Raw genomic sequence first — 20,206 nt, 5'->3', positions numbered from 1 at the left:
TTTCATACAAGGAGTTGATCCTCAATACCGTCCGCAAAATCTAAATCGAACTATTTTTCTTTTACCCGGAGGAATAGAGCAGCAGATCAGTTATTATTTCCCCCAACTCCCTACAATTCTCGCCCAACATTCTTAATCATCACAATGAAACAAAACCGAAAAACGAATCAAAGCAACTGTGTACACCTATGGGCAGTTTTAGCCGAGAGGTCTTTAGGAGCCGCCCTGACTGGCGGACAAAGAGGAGCTTGGGTCACCGGGAATCCAGTCCCGCCCGCCGGTAATCTTACAATGTGCGTTGAGTGGTGCCTAGAGAGAGGGTGGCAGGAGATCAAAGTCAAGGTCACAGAAAGCCGCGGGTCCGGAGACTTCCAGTAAAGAGACCTGAGTGAATTTAAGTCTGGTAGAACAAGGGTTGGGGGTTGGGATGATAAATTCGGGATGGGCTGTGGATGGGATACTGTGAGCGCTGATGGGCCCTGGGTTATTCTTAGAGATCCTGCGAAGGGCGTTTGGTTTCAGAATTTTATTCAAAGGGGCAGAAAAAGGGTCTCCAGTTTCCCACGCCGAATAAGGACTCTTTCACCTTTCCTGTTCGGATAGTTAGCCCCGGTTTACCGTAAGGTTCACCTTGGATGGCAAGCCACGCTGGCGAGGGCGGAGTTAGGCCCGGACCTTCAGACACACCCCTCTCCTGCTCTTCAGACTACCCCTGAGCGCCACCTCCGTCTCCACTGACTCCCCCGGTTTCCCTGCGCTTTTCCAAATCTTTCTGGCCATGGCCCAGGCCCATTCCCACTTTACAGGGACCACCATCCTTCCCACTAGCTCCTCCGACTTCCGCGCGTTCCATCCCAAGCTCCCCACCCCCTCTTCCCCAGCTTTTTCCCAGTTGGGTTCCATTCTCCCAGCGATTCCACCGCTGCAGCCGAACAGGTCGGCCTGAGCTACATGGACCCCCGTCAGGTGTCTCTGTCCCCCGACAGCGAACAGAATCTCCTCGTGGAGAGTCATTTCCAAAATTCAAGCCCTGCCGGCTCGTCATTCATAGAGAGGATCCGACCTGCTAGGCAGACGTCGGGGAGCAAAATCAAGGCGCCCAGATTCGCTATGAATCCATTTCAAACGAGCACGGTTTTTCAGTGAAAAGAGGCGTTTCTTCTCTGTAAGAAGGTATAGATTTAATTTTGTTAGGAAACGAACATTAAGCCATCCCCACGACCAGAAGTCAGGGAGTACCTCGGGCGGTGAGGGCCGTTCGGCAGAGAACTACTGATCGTGAATTTCCAGCCCAAAGCCCTGACTAAACGATCTCCCTCCACCTGTTTCCTTTTTCCCTACTCCATAGAAAGCCAAATTCAACTGGGACCCGGAAACCGTAGGGATGATCCACGGTTCTTTCTTTTGGGGCTATATCATCACCCAGATTCCGGGCGGCTACATCGCTTCTCGGCTGGCAGCCAACAGGTAAAGCTCCGGGGCCCGAAGGGGGCGCAGAGAGGTGGGATTTATACCCCCCGAGGGGTAGCGGAAGCTGGGGCCGGGGCGAGAGCCCCGCGGGACTGGGGAACTCCCGGACGAGGTCTCCTAGTCCCCTGGAATCCACTCTCGGGACTGGAACATGGTGCCTCCTTCCAGAATAAGGCGCCCTCAAGGATGTGGGTGCAGGTTACCGCCGCCCCCTCCCAGCGCGGGTGTAACCGGCTCCTGGTGAAATGGTCGACGTGCCCCGAGGCCTGGTAGGTGCTGAGACCGGGCGGGGAGCCGGGCAGCTGAGACAGTGCCGCCCGGTGCACAAAGGGTGGGGGCGTCTTTGCGAGCCGCTCCTCGCATCCCTCGGGTACCACGGCTCCGTGTGATGCTGACCTCCTGGCAGGGCGCATCGAAAGCCCGCCCAGATGGTGCTCTGGGTCTGTCGGATTTGTTTCTATGGAGCCAGGCGGGATTTCAGGCGCCCCGGGTGCGATTCCACCTGTTAATGAGCTCGGCGGAGTAGGGGCGGGGTGGGGAAGGCGCTCAGCTGCGTCCAGCGGCCTCCAGCTTGGCTGCGGTGGTGACGGCGGCCGGGGTCCTAGCGCCAGCCCTCAAGAGTGCCCCTGCCGGCACCTGCAGAGGCACCCTGAAATGCGAGGCAAAACGACTGATGGGGTGGGGGTGTCAAGGAGCATAGCCTGGCCCTCCGACGGTGAGAACCAGCTTCATTTGCTTCATTGTGTGCATTACGATAAGTAATCCTTAAATCTAAGTGTTAAGCTGAGAAAGAGCAGATGCTCCTGCCTTTCCTGGTTTGCTGCATAGTGGTTGGTGGTTTAGTCGCCAAGTCTTGTCGGACTCTTGCAACTCCGTGGGGGATAGCCCGCTAGGCTTCTCCATCCATGGCATTTCCCAGGCAAGAATACCAGAGTGGGTTGCCATGCCCTTCTCCAGGGATCTTCCCAATCAGGGATCGAATCCGGGTCTCTCATATTGCAGACAGATTCTTTACCCTCTGAGCCAACAGGGAAGCCCATTCACTGCCTAGAGACCCCAAATAAAGATTTTGGGTCATCTTTCAGAGCCTATACCTAGGACTTCACCTCTCTCCCTCCCCTCCAAAGGTTAAGTTTTCCTGGGAAGTAATCTAGAACTGGGCAACTCTCTAGTCTTGATGTCCTCTCTGCTTCCCTACACTGGTCTAGCATCCCTCAGTGACATCTCCCAAGCCCCTTCCCTGGCTTTTGTCACCTACAGTCCCATCCAGGAGAGGTGTTTTCCTGCCCTAAATTTCTCAGTCATCTCCAAGACCTAGGGAGAGATTCTTGGGAATTTATTTTTGGCTTAATGCCCCTAGGATGAGGATTTTTGTTCTCAAAATGTTAAGAGGAGAGTGCAATGGACTAGAAATAATGCCTCTTGAATACTGTCTTTACCTTAACATTGTGATGGCTAATACTCAGGCTCAATAGGATAAAAAATATATACTTTTAAAAATGGTATCAGTTTAAACTGAAAATTATTAACTGTGTAGAGAACCCTATTTTATGGATGAGATAAATTTTAAAAACTGACATAAGGCAGAAAAATTTAAAGGAATATTTTCTTAAATATTACTGGCAATAAATATGTTACATTTTGACTTTTATATCCCTAATGCAGTGCCAATAATTTTTTCCTAAAAATATTTTCCAAAACAAAATAAATTTCCCAGAAAGATACCCCAAACATACATATGTAAAATATTTTTCACTTCAGTGGAAAACCATGCATAAATTCACCAAAAAAAAAAAAAAGGAAACTCAATAAAAGGTGAAATAAAAATATAATGGCTATGCCTTTAAGTTTTTTTCAGAGTCAAAACCTTCAGCTTGCCAAATGTTAAAATGCTAACATTTTCCTGCCAGGAAAAAACATCAGGGATGCTTTAGCTTTCACTCTTTCTAACACTGGGGGGTCAGTAAACAGGTTTTTCTAGGTTAAAAAAAAAAATGCAAGCTCATTGTTATCACTTGTGTTATGTCTAGTAAAGACAAGTCTGATGCTGACTCAGGTTCTAATTTATTTGAAGATTTTCCTCAAGAGAAAATGTCCTGAAGTTTAGAATTTTCATTTGGATCCAAAACCACATTATCTTTAAGTAGATAATTAGGAGAGAGGAACAATATTTTCATATACAATGTTTTGTGTTCTCCAAGGCAGAGAAAACAGTCAAAATTTTTTGTAAAATATTGTGAACAGATAAGAAAGTGAACCTGCTCACTTTTTAAGATTTTGATTATCTGCTTTATTTTTAATATTTTTAAAAATATTATTAAAAGCATACAATGAGAAATATACACTGGAAACCTCTTGTGAAAACAGGTTTTAAAATGTATAACATTTCCTTTTCTGATTATAAAAGTGTTACATATCAAATAGGAAAAGTATACTAAAAAGAAAGGACAATAAAAATCATACATAACTTAATCACCCAGAGACACTTTCATTGACTAGTTGGTAAATGTCCATTACTCCTGTACATGCTACATAGAATTTTATCTTAGAAGACTTTTTTTTAACATAAAGTTTTAGAAATTTTTAGAATTGGCTTGAAAGATGTATGTTTCCATTTTCAAAACAGCAAAAGCAGCATACCAAGACCCATTTTCCACCTACAAGCATTGTGCACCCATTCTGCCTTCCCTACAGATCATTTAATAATAGAACAAGCTTTCCCTTGAGTGGGATGCTGGGGACAGAGTCCTTTCCCTCTTGGTGTAAAAAAAGCTCTCTTTGGAAGTGTTTGCCATCACTGTTGTGGGTGGAACTGGAGTAAAGGAACTGACGCGTGTGGAGACAGCTCCCCTAGAGAGAAGTGCTTCTGGTTACACCTCCTGGCAGATTTCTCAATGAAAAACAAACAGCAATGATTTGGCTTCTCCATTTTATGAATTAAGCAAAAACAGCCCCACTCTTGGTCAGAATACAGATTTCTTGGTTCTTTTTCTGGTCCAATTCTCAGTTCTTGCTTTTCTGCTCATTGAGAAGAAGAGGTAGGGGAGTTGTGGGGGGAAGGAAACTGGGTCTCCAGGAAAGCTCCTGAATCATTATTTCCTTTACCTTTCCTTAAACAGCTATTGCACACCCTGGACAGGAGAATTTTGTCAATTCCCTCTACAGAGGGTTTTGAAGTGGGGAATCAAAGGAAGATTTCTTACAAAATCTGTAATGTTTTTAGATGAGAACATATTTAATACAGTGATTACAAAGTATTGGGGGCAAATTAATTTTGTCTTTAAACAATAAGACCATAGGGCTCATGGTAACTCAGATACTTACAAATGTGAAATTACTAAAAACTATCTTTATCTTGCATTTAGAGAGTGAGGAGGAGCCTGGTCAATGACTTAATGGAAGAAACAACAGAATTTTTGCAAAGGCATAACCAAAGAAGGTCAGATTTATCAAAGGAAGTGTGGTCAACATTATGTTTTTAGTGGATGATGTTGTATTCACAGAGACTATTCTTGCCTCTGTCTAGGTGGAAATATTACTTAAGCTCTATTTAAAAACATTCCCTATTCTGCTCCTGTCCTCCTGATTTCCCAACTCTGCTTTAATTTTTTATGTAGCACCACTGCCAGCTATCATACCACTATTTTTCTTAGTGATCTATAACTAAGAAATAACTGCTTTTCTACAATAAAATGTAAGCTCCATGAGTGCAGGTGGTTTAGTCATGTCTTAACACCACTATACCTCTAGCATCTCAAAGAGTGCCTGGCTTATGATAGATACTTGTTGAGTAAATGAAATAACATCTCAGCAAAGTGTTTCACACTTTAACTATAGATTCTAAAGCCAATAGGTTTGTGTTCAGACTCCTGAATGTACTACTTAATTGCCGAATGGCATGAAACATTATTTAAACTCTCTGAGCCTTAGTTTGTATTTCTGTAAAAGGAGTTAGTTAAACTATTTACCTGCTGGGACTATCATGATGCCTAAATAAGAGAATATGTGTAAAATGACTAAGCAGGCCTGGTACTCAATAATTGTTGACTGTTACTTATTTCTAATAGCATTTTATATTCAGAAAAAAATGAAAGAAAAAAGCCCTGATCATTCAGTATCACTTGTGTTTAAATTTGCCTTAAGAATTAGTAATGCAAAAAGATTATTTCTCTTGTGGTAAAAATAGCTCTTTTCTCATATCAGATTTCTGCCTTTAAAATTATTTTCCCATACATATTATTCATAGTCTCATGTAAAGGCTTGTAAACAGCTGTCTTAAAATATATGTTTAGCCAACAGTATAGGGATTATAGAATTTCGGTATATGGAATCTTTGAATTCTAGCCAGGCATTATAAATGTGCTTAGAGAAATCCATAAAAGTTTGAGGTTAGACTTCTCTGATAAAAATTAAAGATTATTTCCCATACCCCTACCCTTTATTCAAAGAGAGTTCAGTTCCTAGTGGAACATTTTATCTTTTCAGGTGTTCTTGGGTTTCTAACTTGACTTTTGCTAAAGAGAAAACAGTTCTTTATTCAGATAACAAACTGACCATCACATGTATCTGTAGCATATAGTGAACTCCTGATAACAGAAAGAACAGCAAGTGAAGAAGACCTAAAGAGCCTCTTGATGAAAGTGAAAGAGGAGAGTGAAAAAGTTGGCTTAAAACTCAACATTCAGAAAACTTAAGATCATGGCATCCAGTCCTATCACTTCATGGCAACTAGATAGGGAAACAATGGAAACTGTGAGAGACTTTATATTTTGGGGCTCCAAAATCACAGCAGATGGTGACTTCAGCCATGAAATTAAGAGACACTTGCTCCTTGGAAGAAAAGCTTTGACAGACCTAGACAGCATATTAAAAAGCAGAGACATCACTTTACCGACAAAGGTCCATCTAGTCAAAGCTATGGTTTTTCCAGTAGTCATGTATCAATGTGAGAGTTGGACTATAAAGAAAGCTGAGCACCAAAGAATTGATGCTTTTGAATTATGGTGTTGGATAGGACTCTTGAAAGTCCTTTGGACTGCAAAGAGATCTAACCAATCCATCCTAAAGGAAATCGGTCCTGAATATTCATTGGAAGGACTGATGCTGAAGCTGAAGCTCCAATACTTTGGCCACCTGACGCAAAGAACTCTCATTTGAAAAGACCTGGATGTTGGGAAAGATTACAGGCAGGAGGAGAAAGGGATGACGAGGATGAGATAGTTGGATGCCCTCACTGATGTGATGGACGTGAGTTTGAGTAGGCTCTGGGAGTTGGTGATGGACAGGGAGGCCTGGCGTGCTGTAGTCCATGGGGTCGCAGAGAGTCAGACACAACTGAGTGACTGAACTGAACTGAGGGTTCAACTCATTTGATCCTCTCATTGTATCCATTGGGAAAGGAAATAGAAAATCAGGGAGGTGGTGACTTGTTCAAAGCCACAAAGAGATTGTGATTAAAACTGAGGTGTCCAGTAACACATGACTACAACCTCTCTCTGCATTGAAAGTTGACATCTCTGCCTGATATTAAATGGTTTATTGCAATATTCACTTTCAGTAGCAAGTTGAGCCCTCTACTCTCTGAATGAGTGCCTATAATCTATCATACCCTAAATCCAGGACAGAAATCCATGAATTAGAGAGAGAAGCCTTTAGCAAGCCCCAGGGATTGTTAGATTTTTGTGGCAGGAGAAACATACTATATCTGTGTGTGTGTACTGGCTCCCAAATGATATAGCCATAACACTGTGATTCTGTTCTTTTCCCTGCAAAAGGCAAATACGTAGTAATGACTTAGACAAATAGTGTGATTTTTCTGGAGGAAAAAACCATGGTATTTGGAAGTTTTTCTATTGACCCAGCCCTTTGGCAGTTTGAGCTTCTAGAAGACTGTAGAGATTTGAGCATGACTGGGATAGTTTAGACCCTTTGTCTAGAAGAAAGAGGTTCTTGCTTGCAACTCTAATTGATACAGCTCAATTTGTACTACTGCTATAAAGAAGAGAGGATTAATACTTAAAAATTAACAAATTCTAATGTACGGATTATAGAACTGTTTACTAATGTGCATTTGCATTTATAAAAGTGGAATTTGATATACTTTAGGTAAATATTCTGGCTTGCCTGATTATGAAAACTCCTTTTGTGAGAATGATTTTCAGAAAGAGGAACAAAGATACTTTAAACACAATGCCTTCATACTTTAAGCCCAGAAAGAAATAATGTTACTGGTACTATTCTGTCATTTTCTTTCACAAAAATAAAATAATGAAGATATTTATTATAATAAGCATTGGAAATAGATTCTTAAATCTCATCACCTAACTCTCTCTCTCTGTCTCTCACCTGTCTATCATCTTTTGTTTTCTACACTTACTTAGCCATTGCATCACTGATTGCATGCAGGAGTTTCTTAACTCTTCCAGTGAGAAGCATTTACAAATTCCTTTTGGTGAGAAAATAATTCAGACTGTGACTATAAAGCCTGCTGCAAAATACCACCATCTTGCTATGAGAGAACTGGTTCATAGTGATCCAGTCCTTTAGGGCCAGAGGTGACTATCTCTATTTCAGTCATCTGGCTGCCTATCAAACATCTAGCCATTTCCCCATTGTGGGCTCTATAGGTTTGGTATCTGGGGCAATGCAGAAAAGGCCTTCTTTTCTTCTGACAAAAGAAATACCCTTTTCAGGAGATGAATAGATGTATTGGGGAGGAGGGGTCCCTAAGGGTTTGCATGTGGTTTGCTGACACGGGCTTCTCTCGCCTTCCAGTCTCTTCTCCTCCCGCCCTTACTAGGTCTGGTTTCCACTGCGGCTGCCACATTCTACTACTGCAGTGCAGAAGCAGCCTCTGGGGGGAGGGACATGATTTTGAAGGAGGAGAGTCAGGTGGGCAGCTGGTAGAATGATTCTCCCGCTGCCATATGCCACTGTTGGGGCTGTCTAATTTCTCTGTCATGAGTGATGAAGTCATTTTTACAACATAATGAGGTACCAAGGGACCCAGAGGGCTGGCTTGTGCTTGTGTATTCCTTTTTTAATTTGGGAATGGGAGCATCAGATGTGACAAAGGGAGGCACCCAAGCCCTGATTTGATTAGATTAAATCCATTAAACAGCCGGCTCAGTCTATTCCTACAGATCCTCTCCAAGAGGATTAGTGCCCCACCTGGGGTGAGAAACACTAGATCCTTGTTAAGTGACAAGCCCCTGCCCAAATGGAAACTGATTGATTGATTCCAGGAAAATAGATATCATCTGTAGAAATGACAAGTCACCAGTGTTCCTGTCACCTCTTCCAGGCAAATACTTGTCGGGTGGGCTTGATATGTGAGGTTGTTTGTGACTATGGGTCATAGAAAAAAGAAGATGACTGGGAATTTCACAGCGAACTCACTGTGGGTCACACTGAATGTTAATCATCAGGCAGGTTGTGATGCTGGTTTTCAGCAACTGCATTTGCTTTTTCAGATGTTTCTGTATCAGGGATACTGTATGTTTCTCAGTTCTGGTAATCTGTTTGTAATATAGAACATCCTCTCTCTCTCACTCACACTTACACAGACACACACACACAGACACACACACCTTTCCTCTTTTTTTGTCTTACAGTATGAAGTGATTATATTCTCTTACATATAATCACTTTAAGAACACTGGAGGCTGTGTGTGTGTGTGTGTGTGTGTGTGTACGTATGTGTATAACACAGGAGAAACAAGTAAAATGAGGTTTTAACTTGAAAATAAGCAAATCAAATTCATCTTAGTATGTCATTTACTGCAAAGGAAATCATGAGGAAAACAATTTTAAGTAGCTTTCAAGTAGTTCATCATTTTGAAAAGCAATCTTAATAAGCAAATGGCTGTTATTTCATTTCACAGATATTGTAATGATGCTCTTTGATACATTTAGAGCATGAATTAGTTTCTAATCCTGTTCTTCAGGCATAGAAAAGTTAAGATTTTTTTTATATTTACTTTTGCATATTTCTTTGGTTTTTTTCCCTCAACCAAAATTTACACCAGGAGTGGATTTTTTTTAGGTAGCACCTTAGTTGCCAATTATAAGGACAAAGGCCTTAAACAGAATAAAATATAATTTTAGCTGAAGTCCTCTTACTACTTGGAACTTCAAGTTCATCAATATTTATCTAATTAATGATTACATATATTGACTATTTTTCAGATAAAGCAATATTTTAGTTTAGTTCATTGCTAAAAAATTAGTATAATTTGCTAGAATTTGCATTGATTGCTTGTTTTTATATATAATACTAATATAAATATACTGCCTGATATTACATATACTGATATAAATATTGTCTGATATTATTGATAATGTACATTTACAAGTCAGAAAATTAAGCAAGTTATTTTAAAATGAAAATATGTTTATTTGGGGAAATTTATTTCTACAAAATATTTTTATGTAAAATATAATATTTATTTTTCTTCACATTATTCACCTTTATTTGGAAGAAGCTGTCATCAGACCTTACATGAGTTTCTTAATTGAAATGGATTATAAAGCAAAAAACAAAACAAATGGAAAACTCAGGCTATGGATCAGAAATTGGATTAATTTTACAAATGTGTAATTGGTTAATTACATTAAATAATATCTTAAATGTATATTCTATAATCATCAATTCATTAAAATATTCTCAGATGAAATACATTACTATTTACAGTTTACAGTTTAACATTTAACCTATGGTGAGACATTGAAAACCCACCTGCAAAATACTACAGTGGAATTTCAAAAGACAAAAGTGTTATAAAAATTGAACCTGAAAAATAAATATTTCCTTTGAGCTCCTGAAGTCAAGCAGTAGCATGGCTGTTTAACTCATATGATACTGTAGAGTACAACCTTCTCCTAACTCATAGTTAAAATGAATCCAGAAATCTAGCTTTTATATTAAAATGGGGGAAAATAGAAAGCCAGCTCTATTGCATAGCAACACAGAAGAGACACTCTAATCATGTAAAGTGGAGAGGGGGTGAATGAATATCAGAAGAGCTTTTCAATCAATGTGAGGTAGATCATTCAGGTATAAAATTTCTTCTTTTCCCTAAACAGTACAAACAGTACATTTGTATTGGGGGTGGGAAGAGAGGGGATATGAAATATAAATTGTCTTCATAATTTTCTTAGTTCTCCATTTCAGGAGGCAGATGCAATTGCAATTAGAATTAAATTAATAAATATACATATCACTAAATTTTTATATATCATCATTCTTCCTTACAGCAACTCTAAAGGCAGACATTCTTATATATTCAAAGACATTGTGTTACTGATCAGAGAACTGAACAGAATAGCAGAGTAACTTTCCCAAAGATCACTGCCTGGTAAAAGGAAGAGAAGTCTTTTGATCAGAGGATAAACTTGAAAAACAGATGATGGTGGGTATTATTTTCAAATGCAGTTGTGTGTCAAAGTTGAGACTAGTGCTAGGGAAATAAAACACACACGAGTAGTAAATGTTTCTTAGTACATAATCTATTTATTATTTCTTCAACTTCTTTATGTTCATGCTTATATTTGTTTGTTTCGGTAACATCAAGCCAAACAAAAATGATGACTGTTAAGCATAATACAACAAGCACAACTACATTAAACACTGGTAAATGGAGAAATTCTTTAGGAGGACAGTATATCACCTCTGAAACATTACCACCTAATTTGATTTTGAAAGCAGAGCTTAAAGAGAGTCGTTTCAGAAGCTGATAAAGATGTGCTGAATAGAAAGTGTAACGGCAGTTGATTTTAGTATATCCCACAGTGCTGTTTGGAAGACTTAAGGATGAGGCCAGACTGGGCCATGCACTTGCTATTTCAAGTGCAGATTTATCCACAGGAATAGTCTCAATTCTATTAGTCCAGAACTACTATCCTACAGTTATTCTAGGGAGTAACTCAGCTTTCTAGGATTGTTAGAATACCCAGAACAGTAGTCCGTCCCCATTAAAGACTCAGGAACAAATAAATGGTCAATTGATCTTAAAGGCTATTGGGATAAAGAAGGCTCAAGAAAGAAAGACCTGTTATCACCTACATATAGGGAAGGGAAGATATCACTTTCCTGGATTTAAAATCTTTATACAAAAGGAGCTGGTGGTTATTTCTTAAGCACATGCTACATGCAAAGTATTCTGCTACCATCTAGGAATTTGAAGAAATAAAAGACCTAGACTGTGTTGTCCAAGAGACACAATTAATATGGAGGATCTTGGGGTAAGTCTTTTGAAAGTGATCTACAGTGCTTTAGAAATATCTGAGAGAGACAGTTGGAAAAGAAAAGTGTGCATGTGTGTGTGTATGGTGGGTAGGTATTGAAGGCAAGTGTGTAGGGGATACCAAGACAAGTAAAACTGATCTGAAGAAGACTGTAAATTTTTGTTTGCTTGTTTCCTGTCAGATTTTTTAAATAGACTGTTGAGGCACAGATTGACGGACTGATGTATTTCAGTCCATACTGTGTGCCCTCAGAATGGGAGCTAAGATTCAGGCACTTTAAGCTTCTAGAATTTCAGGATGATACAGAACAACTTTGAATCCATGGTCACAGAAATAGCATTATTAATTAGAGCAAAAACATTCTGGAGGAAAAAGACAGACAATCACACTTCTCTGGAGACCTCTGTTGAATGTTAGGGAGTTTCTATATCATGATAGCTGATATTATAAACCACTTACTGTTTTAACCAGATACTGTCTCCTTTCATAATTGATTCATTTAATCTTCATAATAATCCCTTAAAGTATAAAGATACATTATCTCCATTTAACAAATGGAGAAGGTAAGGCCTAGAGAATTCAAGTAGTAACAACTGCACAAGATCAGATCTAGTAAGAAATTAGAGTTGGAAGTTGAATTCATACAGTGTAACCATAGAACGTGTATTCTTAGCTAATGTCATGTTCTACTGTTTATATGTCCCAAAGAAAAATATGGCAGCCACTTAATCAGTTTGGTTAATGAACTGAAGTGAAAATTTCTGTCATGTCCGACTCTTTGCGACCCCATGGACTATACAGACCATGGAATTCTCTAGGCCAGAATACTGGAGTGGGTAGCCGTTCCCTTCTCCAGGGGTTCTTCCCAACCCAGGGATCAAACCAGGTCTCCTGCACTGCAGGTGATTCTTTACCAGCTGAGCCAAAAGGGAAGCCCAGGAATAATGGAGTAGAAGTCTATCCTTTCTCCAGAGGATCTTCCTGACTCAGGAATTGAACTGGGGACTCCTGCATTGCAGGCGGATTCTTTACCAACTGAGCTTTCAGGGAAGCCCCCGATTTGGTTAATGAGGACAATCAAAACCAGGTCAGAGGACCTTCTCTTTTGGCCTTGATTGAATGATCTACTTATAATCTATATTTTATAAAGGAGATTGTCCTTTTCAGCGGGTGTTTCCACTTCACCTTTGCTGCTCCCCTCTATAATAAAAGGCAAGGCTCTTATTTCAGCTATGACAAGCTCCGTTCTCTCTGGACCTTTCCCTTGCCCCAGATCTGTCTCGTTTGTGAAGGCTGGGGGGAATATCTAGCATAATACTGCTAAATCAGTTATTCTCATATCAGGAAAAGCAACATCAACACCACCAGGGTACTTGTTAGAAATACAAACTCTCAGGCACCATACCAAGCTAGGAAATCAGAAGCTCTGGCCCAGCCCTCTGTGTTTGAACATGCTTCTTAAGGTGATGTTCATACATGAGGAACTCTGGAAATCATAGTGCTAAACTATGTTACATTCCAGAACTTTTTTTCCATACTCAGTTTTCCTATTTCTTTGACTTCTTTTCTGAAGCTTAGATTTTGTTCATAAAAGGACAAAACCCTTCTCACATGAGCTCTCTATTTAACTACTTACTTCAAATAACTACTACATATACATTAAATGTTACAAGGATGTAAAACACATCACAGGAAATATGGGTATTGGTTTATAATGACTTTGCATGAATTTTAATCTATAAAGATATTTAATCACTGTGTTGTACACCTGAAGCTAGTATAATGTTGTACATCAACTACACAAAATAAATAAACAGACAAACCATAGGAGGGACAGAATAGAGTTCTTCTCTCACTCCCCACTGCTGTGACCATTCATCTTTCAATAACATTTTGGTCCTTCAGAGTTTTTGTTATTTTATCTGCTGCTGCTGGCACTGTTAGGGCTAGTATTCGTTCTGCCACTATTAAAGTACAATATAGCTTCAGGGTTAAGTATTTAGAATCTACAACCAGACTTGAGTCATTATAAGACACAGTTCTCCACTTAAGTGTCTATGTGACTTCAGCAACTTATTTAACTCACCGGGACTTGGTTATTTTATCCATGAAATAAGAATGGTAGTAGTAGCCCTTCAATATAGTTTTTAGTTTAAAATGAGAATCTGGAACAGTGACTGGCACACAACTAGCACAATACCATTGGCTGTGATTATTTCTCCCTGACTGACTCACATTTATGGATTTATTTTTATGTGCCAGGCACCAGGCTACGCCTTTTAGGTATATTGTTTCTTTTAGCCTCACAACAATCCTATGAAGTGTGATAGACTAATAAAATCATTGACCAACTCCTAACACCTTTTAAATGCTTAGGATATGTCAGACATTCTTCTGGGTCCTTAACTGGTAATAAATCATAGGTTCTATAAATATCCCTGTTTTGTAGATGAGGAAGGAAGCATAGACAGTAAAGTACACTGTTCAAGATCACTCAAGTAGTAAGTGACAGGAATGGACTTTGAATCTCAGATGTCTGGCCCTAGTAAACATGATCTAGACCATTGCATTCCTTTTTATAGACAAGAAATCAGAAGCCAAATGAGGTTAAGTAGCTTTCCAGTCACATAGTTATTAACCAACAGAGCTAGAATCTTACCAAAATTTCTGTACAATATTGATGTCATCTTTTTTCCCTCTCCCATTTTAGTGACTTTGACTGCTTCACTCCCCTGCAAGCCTTCCTCTTATCTGAACTTACATGTATGCTTCTCACCTTCTGGCTCCCTGACTTCATCATTTCCTAACCCCTCAATTTCAGTAAGCTTTTCATGTTTACTTAACTTTAGGGGCATAATTGCATTCCCTCTGGAGTCACCCTAAACGCTATCATCTCCAAGATGCCATTTACTTACGATTTCTTCTCTTGCCTTCCCTGTTGTATCTACACCTGCTTAAACCCTCCTTACAATTTCCCTGTTCATCTCACTCCTGATGTTCTCCTACTCACGTGTATCACTGTGTTCAGCCATTTTCAATTCTGCCTTTGTTTCGGATATGTAATGCAATCTCTTCCATGTTTTGAAACTTTGCTGATTCATTTCCTCTTTGGAATTTCTTCATCCTTTTTCATATTAATCTTCCAAAGCCCAACTTTAAAGGTTCCTCCTGAAGGACTTGTTTCCTTGTCACGCCAGCTGGAATGGACTTTCCCCGCCTTTGCTTTCCATTTGCACTCCGGTTATGGCCTTTGGCATATGTTGTTTTTGGCTAGTTGTCTTTCTTTTGCTCTTCTACTACACATAGAGCATCCTTGTCTTTTTCTAGGTGTCTAGTTGCATCATGTGGGCTCCCCTGGTGGGTCAGCAGTAAAGAATCTACCTGCCAATGCAGGAAATGCAGATTTGATCCTTGGGTTGGGAAGATTCCCCTGGAGAAGGAAATGGTAACGTATGCCAGTATTCTTGCCTGGGAAATCTCAAGGACAGAGGAGCCGGGTGGGCTGCAGGCCATGGGGTCACAGAGTCAGACATGATTTAGCCACTAAACAGCAATAACAACAAGTTGCATCTTGTAGGTAAAAGAGCAGAGATTTACAGATTTCCATGTCAGGGAGCTTGGAATTCAGATATCAGCTCTGTTGCTTGCTTTTTTTCTCTTACACAGTCTGTCTCTAGTCTCTGATTTGTAAAATGAAAGTGTAACTCAGAGTTGTTGTGAGGATGAAATGAATTAATGTAGGTAGAGAAAGTATAGCAAGTGCTCTCTAAATTTTGGCTCCCGTTTCCTCCTCAACATAGTACCCTAAATATAGTCTCAAAGAGGTTTGGAGTGTGAAAGCATAAATCAATGTTGAATGAAGTGGCTGTTTCAATTTTGACTACCTGTAGTACATTAAGAAAAATGTGAAGACCTTCCATATTGGCCAAGAATTTTGATGATCATCATTTTAATTACTTGGATATTGATTTAGATATCATTTTCATAAAATCAGAAAAAACTAGATTCTGAAAAGTTTTATGAATTATATTCTTAAATAGTTGGAAAAAGTCAATCCATTTTTATCATGCAATGGCCACTAATAATAAAAAGGATGGCTAAACAAATTAAGAAAGTTAAAACTAGGAAGCATTTGGAAATGTCACAGATTATATAATTAGAAACACTATTCAGGGTAAGAATGGAAAATACACATTGAAAGTAAGCTACTGAGATTTTTAATCTCAGGAATAGTGTGATTTCAAGTAATTTTGTGAAAAATGAGTATTTAAATTTTCAGTTTTAGTTCTGAAACACATTACTGACTACCTATTATGTGCACAATTTGATGTAAATCCCAGCAACAAAACCCACTGACCTTGGAATTATATGGACTAGATTTGAAACAAGATTCCTCTACTTAGAGCTGCTTAACAACTTGGGCAAGTGATATCTCTTACTTCAGGCTTAGTTTCTTCATCTAGAAAATGGGTGTATTAATAATGTCATGTCATTGGGTTGTTAGATTTTTGGTATATGAAGTATAAGCATGATGTCTTACCAGTTGAATAATCACTCATTAAATTTAGTTCTGACTACAATATGAGTTGAGTAACAAATAGTTCATGATTGATTCAGCTTTACTGGCAGATGATTTTGTCCCCCAAGGGATATTTTGTGATTTCTGGGGACATTTTTGGTAGTCACCATTTGCAGGCATGTGCTACGGGCATCTAGTGCATAAAGGTTGGGGTGCTGTTTACATCATCATACAATGCACAGGACTACATCCCACAATAAAGAATTTTGTTCATCTCAAAATATAAACAGTGTGGAGGCTGAGAAACCCTAAACTAAAAAAAGATAAAATTAATCTCTCTCCAGTTTATCTAGAGATAGCAATGTTTTCAAATAGGCAGAAAGAAACTGATGATTGAAAGATATAAAATAAATGTCATGCATCATTCTTTCAAAATAAGTATTAGAAAAGAAGACACATATTAGATAAACCTGTTTAAAAAACATATATATATATATTTGCAAACCTTAGCATGCACATGCAAAATTATCACCTGGACTGCTTGTTACAACAAATTTCCAGGCTTCACTCTTAGCACATTCTGTTTTGCAAAGTCTGGAGTAAGAAGTCTGCATCTTTAATAAGAACTCCAGGGAATTCTAATGCATCTGGTTCATGGACAACAATTTGAAGGAATTCTTCCAAAGAGCTGAATGGAGTAGTTGGATGTATAACTCATATAAACACTTTTGAAACTCCTTTAGTATTATGTAGCTCTGGCTCTCTTTATCCTTGATGTTGTAAATAGCCTCAGTCTCCTTTTTATTGAGCATAAGAAATAAAGTAAGATGGATATACAGAAACAACAGTAGTTTTCCAGTATACAGAAACCTACCCATAAGCCCAAAACTCCTGTGTCATTTTCTCTCTCTGCTTTCACCCTTTCTGGTGCACAGGTTTAACATTCAAACTCCCAGGACGGGAAAGACATTGGCCTTTGGGATCGGGTACCATTTACCACTAGGTCCAGGAAGCTTGCTTCATACACTCCCTTGTATCTAGTTCCTCTCAGCCCTAAAGGAAACCTCCAAAATGTTCTGGAGTTTGCACATAAGAGCATGTGGATTTCAGTCTTGAGACAGGTGAAAAGTCAACTGAAAATAATCAAGCATGAAAATACATTTTTAAACAATTTTAATAACAATTTTGAGTTTTTATATTTTAAAGACAAGATATGGGATTTTTGCATTTAATTTCTGGAAAATAAATCCATAGTTGGCAGAAGTTTAATATCGCTGGGCATTTTAATGGGGATAATCATTTCTAGAAATAAAAAGTTTCTATTTTGTGCCAAACATTTAGGAAATAAGTTACTCTGACTCAGAGCCAAAGATACCTGTTCAGGAAATAGCACACAGGAAGAACAGAAGAGAATATTCACCGCTTGAGTGACTGTTTAACTCTGTGAAGGGAAGCCACTGAGAACAGGTGGATTATTAGGCTATAGAAAGTAAACAAAAGTTTGTGTCCCAGTCTATGATTCATAGAAAAAAGCTGATCTACTTCATCCTTTCATAAAGTCATTTCTCAAATTTCAGTAGCAGATTAATCATGATCAAGGCTCTTTCAGAAACTCACATCTTTAACAGTTACATTTAAACATGCTCCTGGAAAAAGGAGAACTTCTATGAGGCAGCCAATTTTGACTGAACTCAAGGTTCAGTGTTTGCCTTGAAAAAATTTACTGAGAACACACAGCTTAGCTCACTAGAGACAATGTGTCCCCAGATTTCTCTGCAAGAGAAATTTCTAAAATTACCTGGTTAAGGGGATATTTTTCTTCCTTAGTATTACATTATGAGAGATTTTTTTTTTGTTAATAATGGAATTTAATTTTTACTTGTAAATGGATAAAGGTGTTAGCAATTCTATTTTGAATTGTTTATATGTATGCAAAAAAAGGGGTACCTAAAACCCCTCCACTCAACCACCTACACAGAAAGACAAATCTGAGGTAGATATATGAAGTATTAATTTTTTCTATTTTAAAAATATGTCCTATGGGAGCTGATCATTAGATCTGGGGAGCATTTACATATGATTCCCTTCATGAAATTTTATGAATGGAGTTATAATTTCCATACTTCAAGGTATCACACTAGACACAACTCCATTTAGGCACTTACTATTTCTTCAGCAGCTCTTCAGTATCTCCTATGTATCAGGTACTGTGCTAGGCATTAGAGATACAACAGTGTATCTGAAAAGCAAGCTCTTGCCCTTCAGCAGCTTACATTGTAGATGATATATAGACTCAAACCATATTCAGTGCTTAATTAACTATTTAAAATTTGTAATTATATCTATGAAGAAAGTGACTAAAATTATGTATAAACAAATTTATTCAGTTTAGTTCAGTTGCTCAGTTGTGTCCGACTCTTTGTGACCCCATGGACTGCAGCACGCCAGGTTTCCCTGTCCATCACCAACTCCCAGAGCTTGCTCAAACTCATGTCCATTGAGTTGGTGATGCCATCCAACCATCTCATCCTCTGTCATCCCCTTCTCCTCCTGCCTTCAATCTTTCCCAGCATCAGGGTCTTTTCCACGAAGTCAATTATTCGCATCAGGTGGCAAAAGTATTGGAGTTTCAGCTTCAGCATCAGCCTTTCCAGTGAATATTCAGGACTGATTTCCTTTAGGATGGACTCGTTGGATCTCCTTGCAGTTCAAGGGACTCTCAAGAGTCTTCTCCAACACCACAGTTCAAAAGCATCAATTCTTCAGTATTCAGCTTTCTTTATAGTCTAACTCTCACATCCATACATGATTACTGGAAAAACCATCACTTTGACTAGACGGACTTTTGTCGACAAAGTAATGTCTCTACTTTTTAATATGCTGTCTAGGTTGGTCATAGCTTTTCATCCAAGGAGCAAATGTCTTTTAATTTCATGGCTGCAGTCACCATCTGCAGTGATTTTGGAGCCCCCCCAAAATAAAGTTTGTCACTGTTTCCGTTGATGGGACCAGATGCCATGATCTTTGTTTTTTGAATGTTGAGTTTTGTGCTTCAAATGATGTAGCAATTCAAGATAGTCCAATATCTATTTGCAATGGCTAGCCAATCCAGTTCAGAACATTCTTATTCTTTTAGAAAAAAAAAAAATTCTGTCTTGAAATTGCTTGTAATTAACTTGATCTGAGAAATGTAGATCTGTTAACTCCTTTTATTTTTCAGAGTTTTCGGAGCTGCCATACTTCTTACCTCTACCCTGAATATGCTAATCCCATCAGCAGCCAGAGTGCATTATGGGTGTGTCATCTTTGTTAGGATACTGCAGGGACTTGTTGAGGTATGGAACTACAGGATGACATCATTTTAAGGTTGGCATGCTAATAAGAATCAGAAGATTATCTTTGTTTTGACCTACAAATAAATATATTGTATTAGGTTGTGTCTACACAGTGCTAAAAAAATTGGAAAAGTTAGAAACCAGATATGTTTAAATGATGACAGACTACCACTGTGACTGTTTACCCCACTTCTCTGGAACTGTGTGATGACGAAGTGTTTAGTGAATGACATAAAAAAAAAAAAAATTAACAGTTTTGTTAATGGGCTGTGATAAAAATTTTGAGTCCATCCTCTGAATTAGTATGTTTGGAGAGTTTTATAACAAGTCCCTGTTGGCTTTACATCATGACCTGAATTTTCACTGAACAACAACAACAACATTTCATTGAATGTATTCTTTAGGCATCAACTCTAATGATTGACTTTTGCTCCATCAACCTGTTGTCTTTGAAGGAATATCATTTAAAAACTTGAGAATGGTACACTTATTGCCCTTTCTCTTTCCATGAAATATGGTGGGAGTAGATAAGTCAGATAAAGTATTAAGGCACTGAAAACAGTTTCTTGTCTTTCCAAAAAGAAAGAAAAAATGATAGGATCAAAACAATACAAAAAAGAATATTTTAAAGATTTTA

General features: G+C 38.8%; 1 protein-coding gene across 1 annotated transcript in view; it reads left to right on the top strand.

The window, feature by feature from the left end:
* Window positions 1–20,206, top strand: part of SLC17A6 (solute carrier family 17 member 6) — a 41,684-nt gene that overhangs the window by 4,007 nt on the left and 17,471 nt on the right. Inside the window, exons 3-4 of the mRNA XM_006063309.4 lie at window positions 1,349–1,467; window positions 19,455–19,569. Of these exons, the coding sequence (XP_006063371.1) occupies window positions 1,349–1,467; window positions 19,455–19,569 (234 nt within the window). The remainder of the gene's footprint in view (window positions 1–1,348; window positions 1,468–19,454; window positions 19,570–20,206) is intronic.

Source organism: Bubalus bubalis, chromosome 5 (assembly GCF_019923935.1).
Source record: "Bubalus bubalis isolate 160015118507 breed Murrah chromosome 5, NDDB_SH_1, whole genome shotgun sequence".
Lineage (NCBI taxonomy): Eukaryota > Metazoa > Chordata > Mammalia > Artiodactyla > Bovidae > Bubalus > Bubalus bubalis.
The sequence above is the reverse complement of the archived record's forward strand: the minus strand, read 5'-3'. Positions and strand labels throughout refer to the sequence as shown.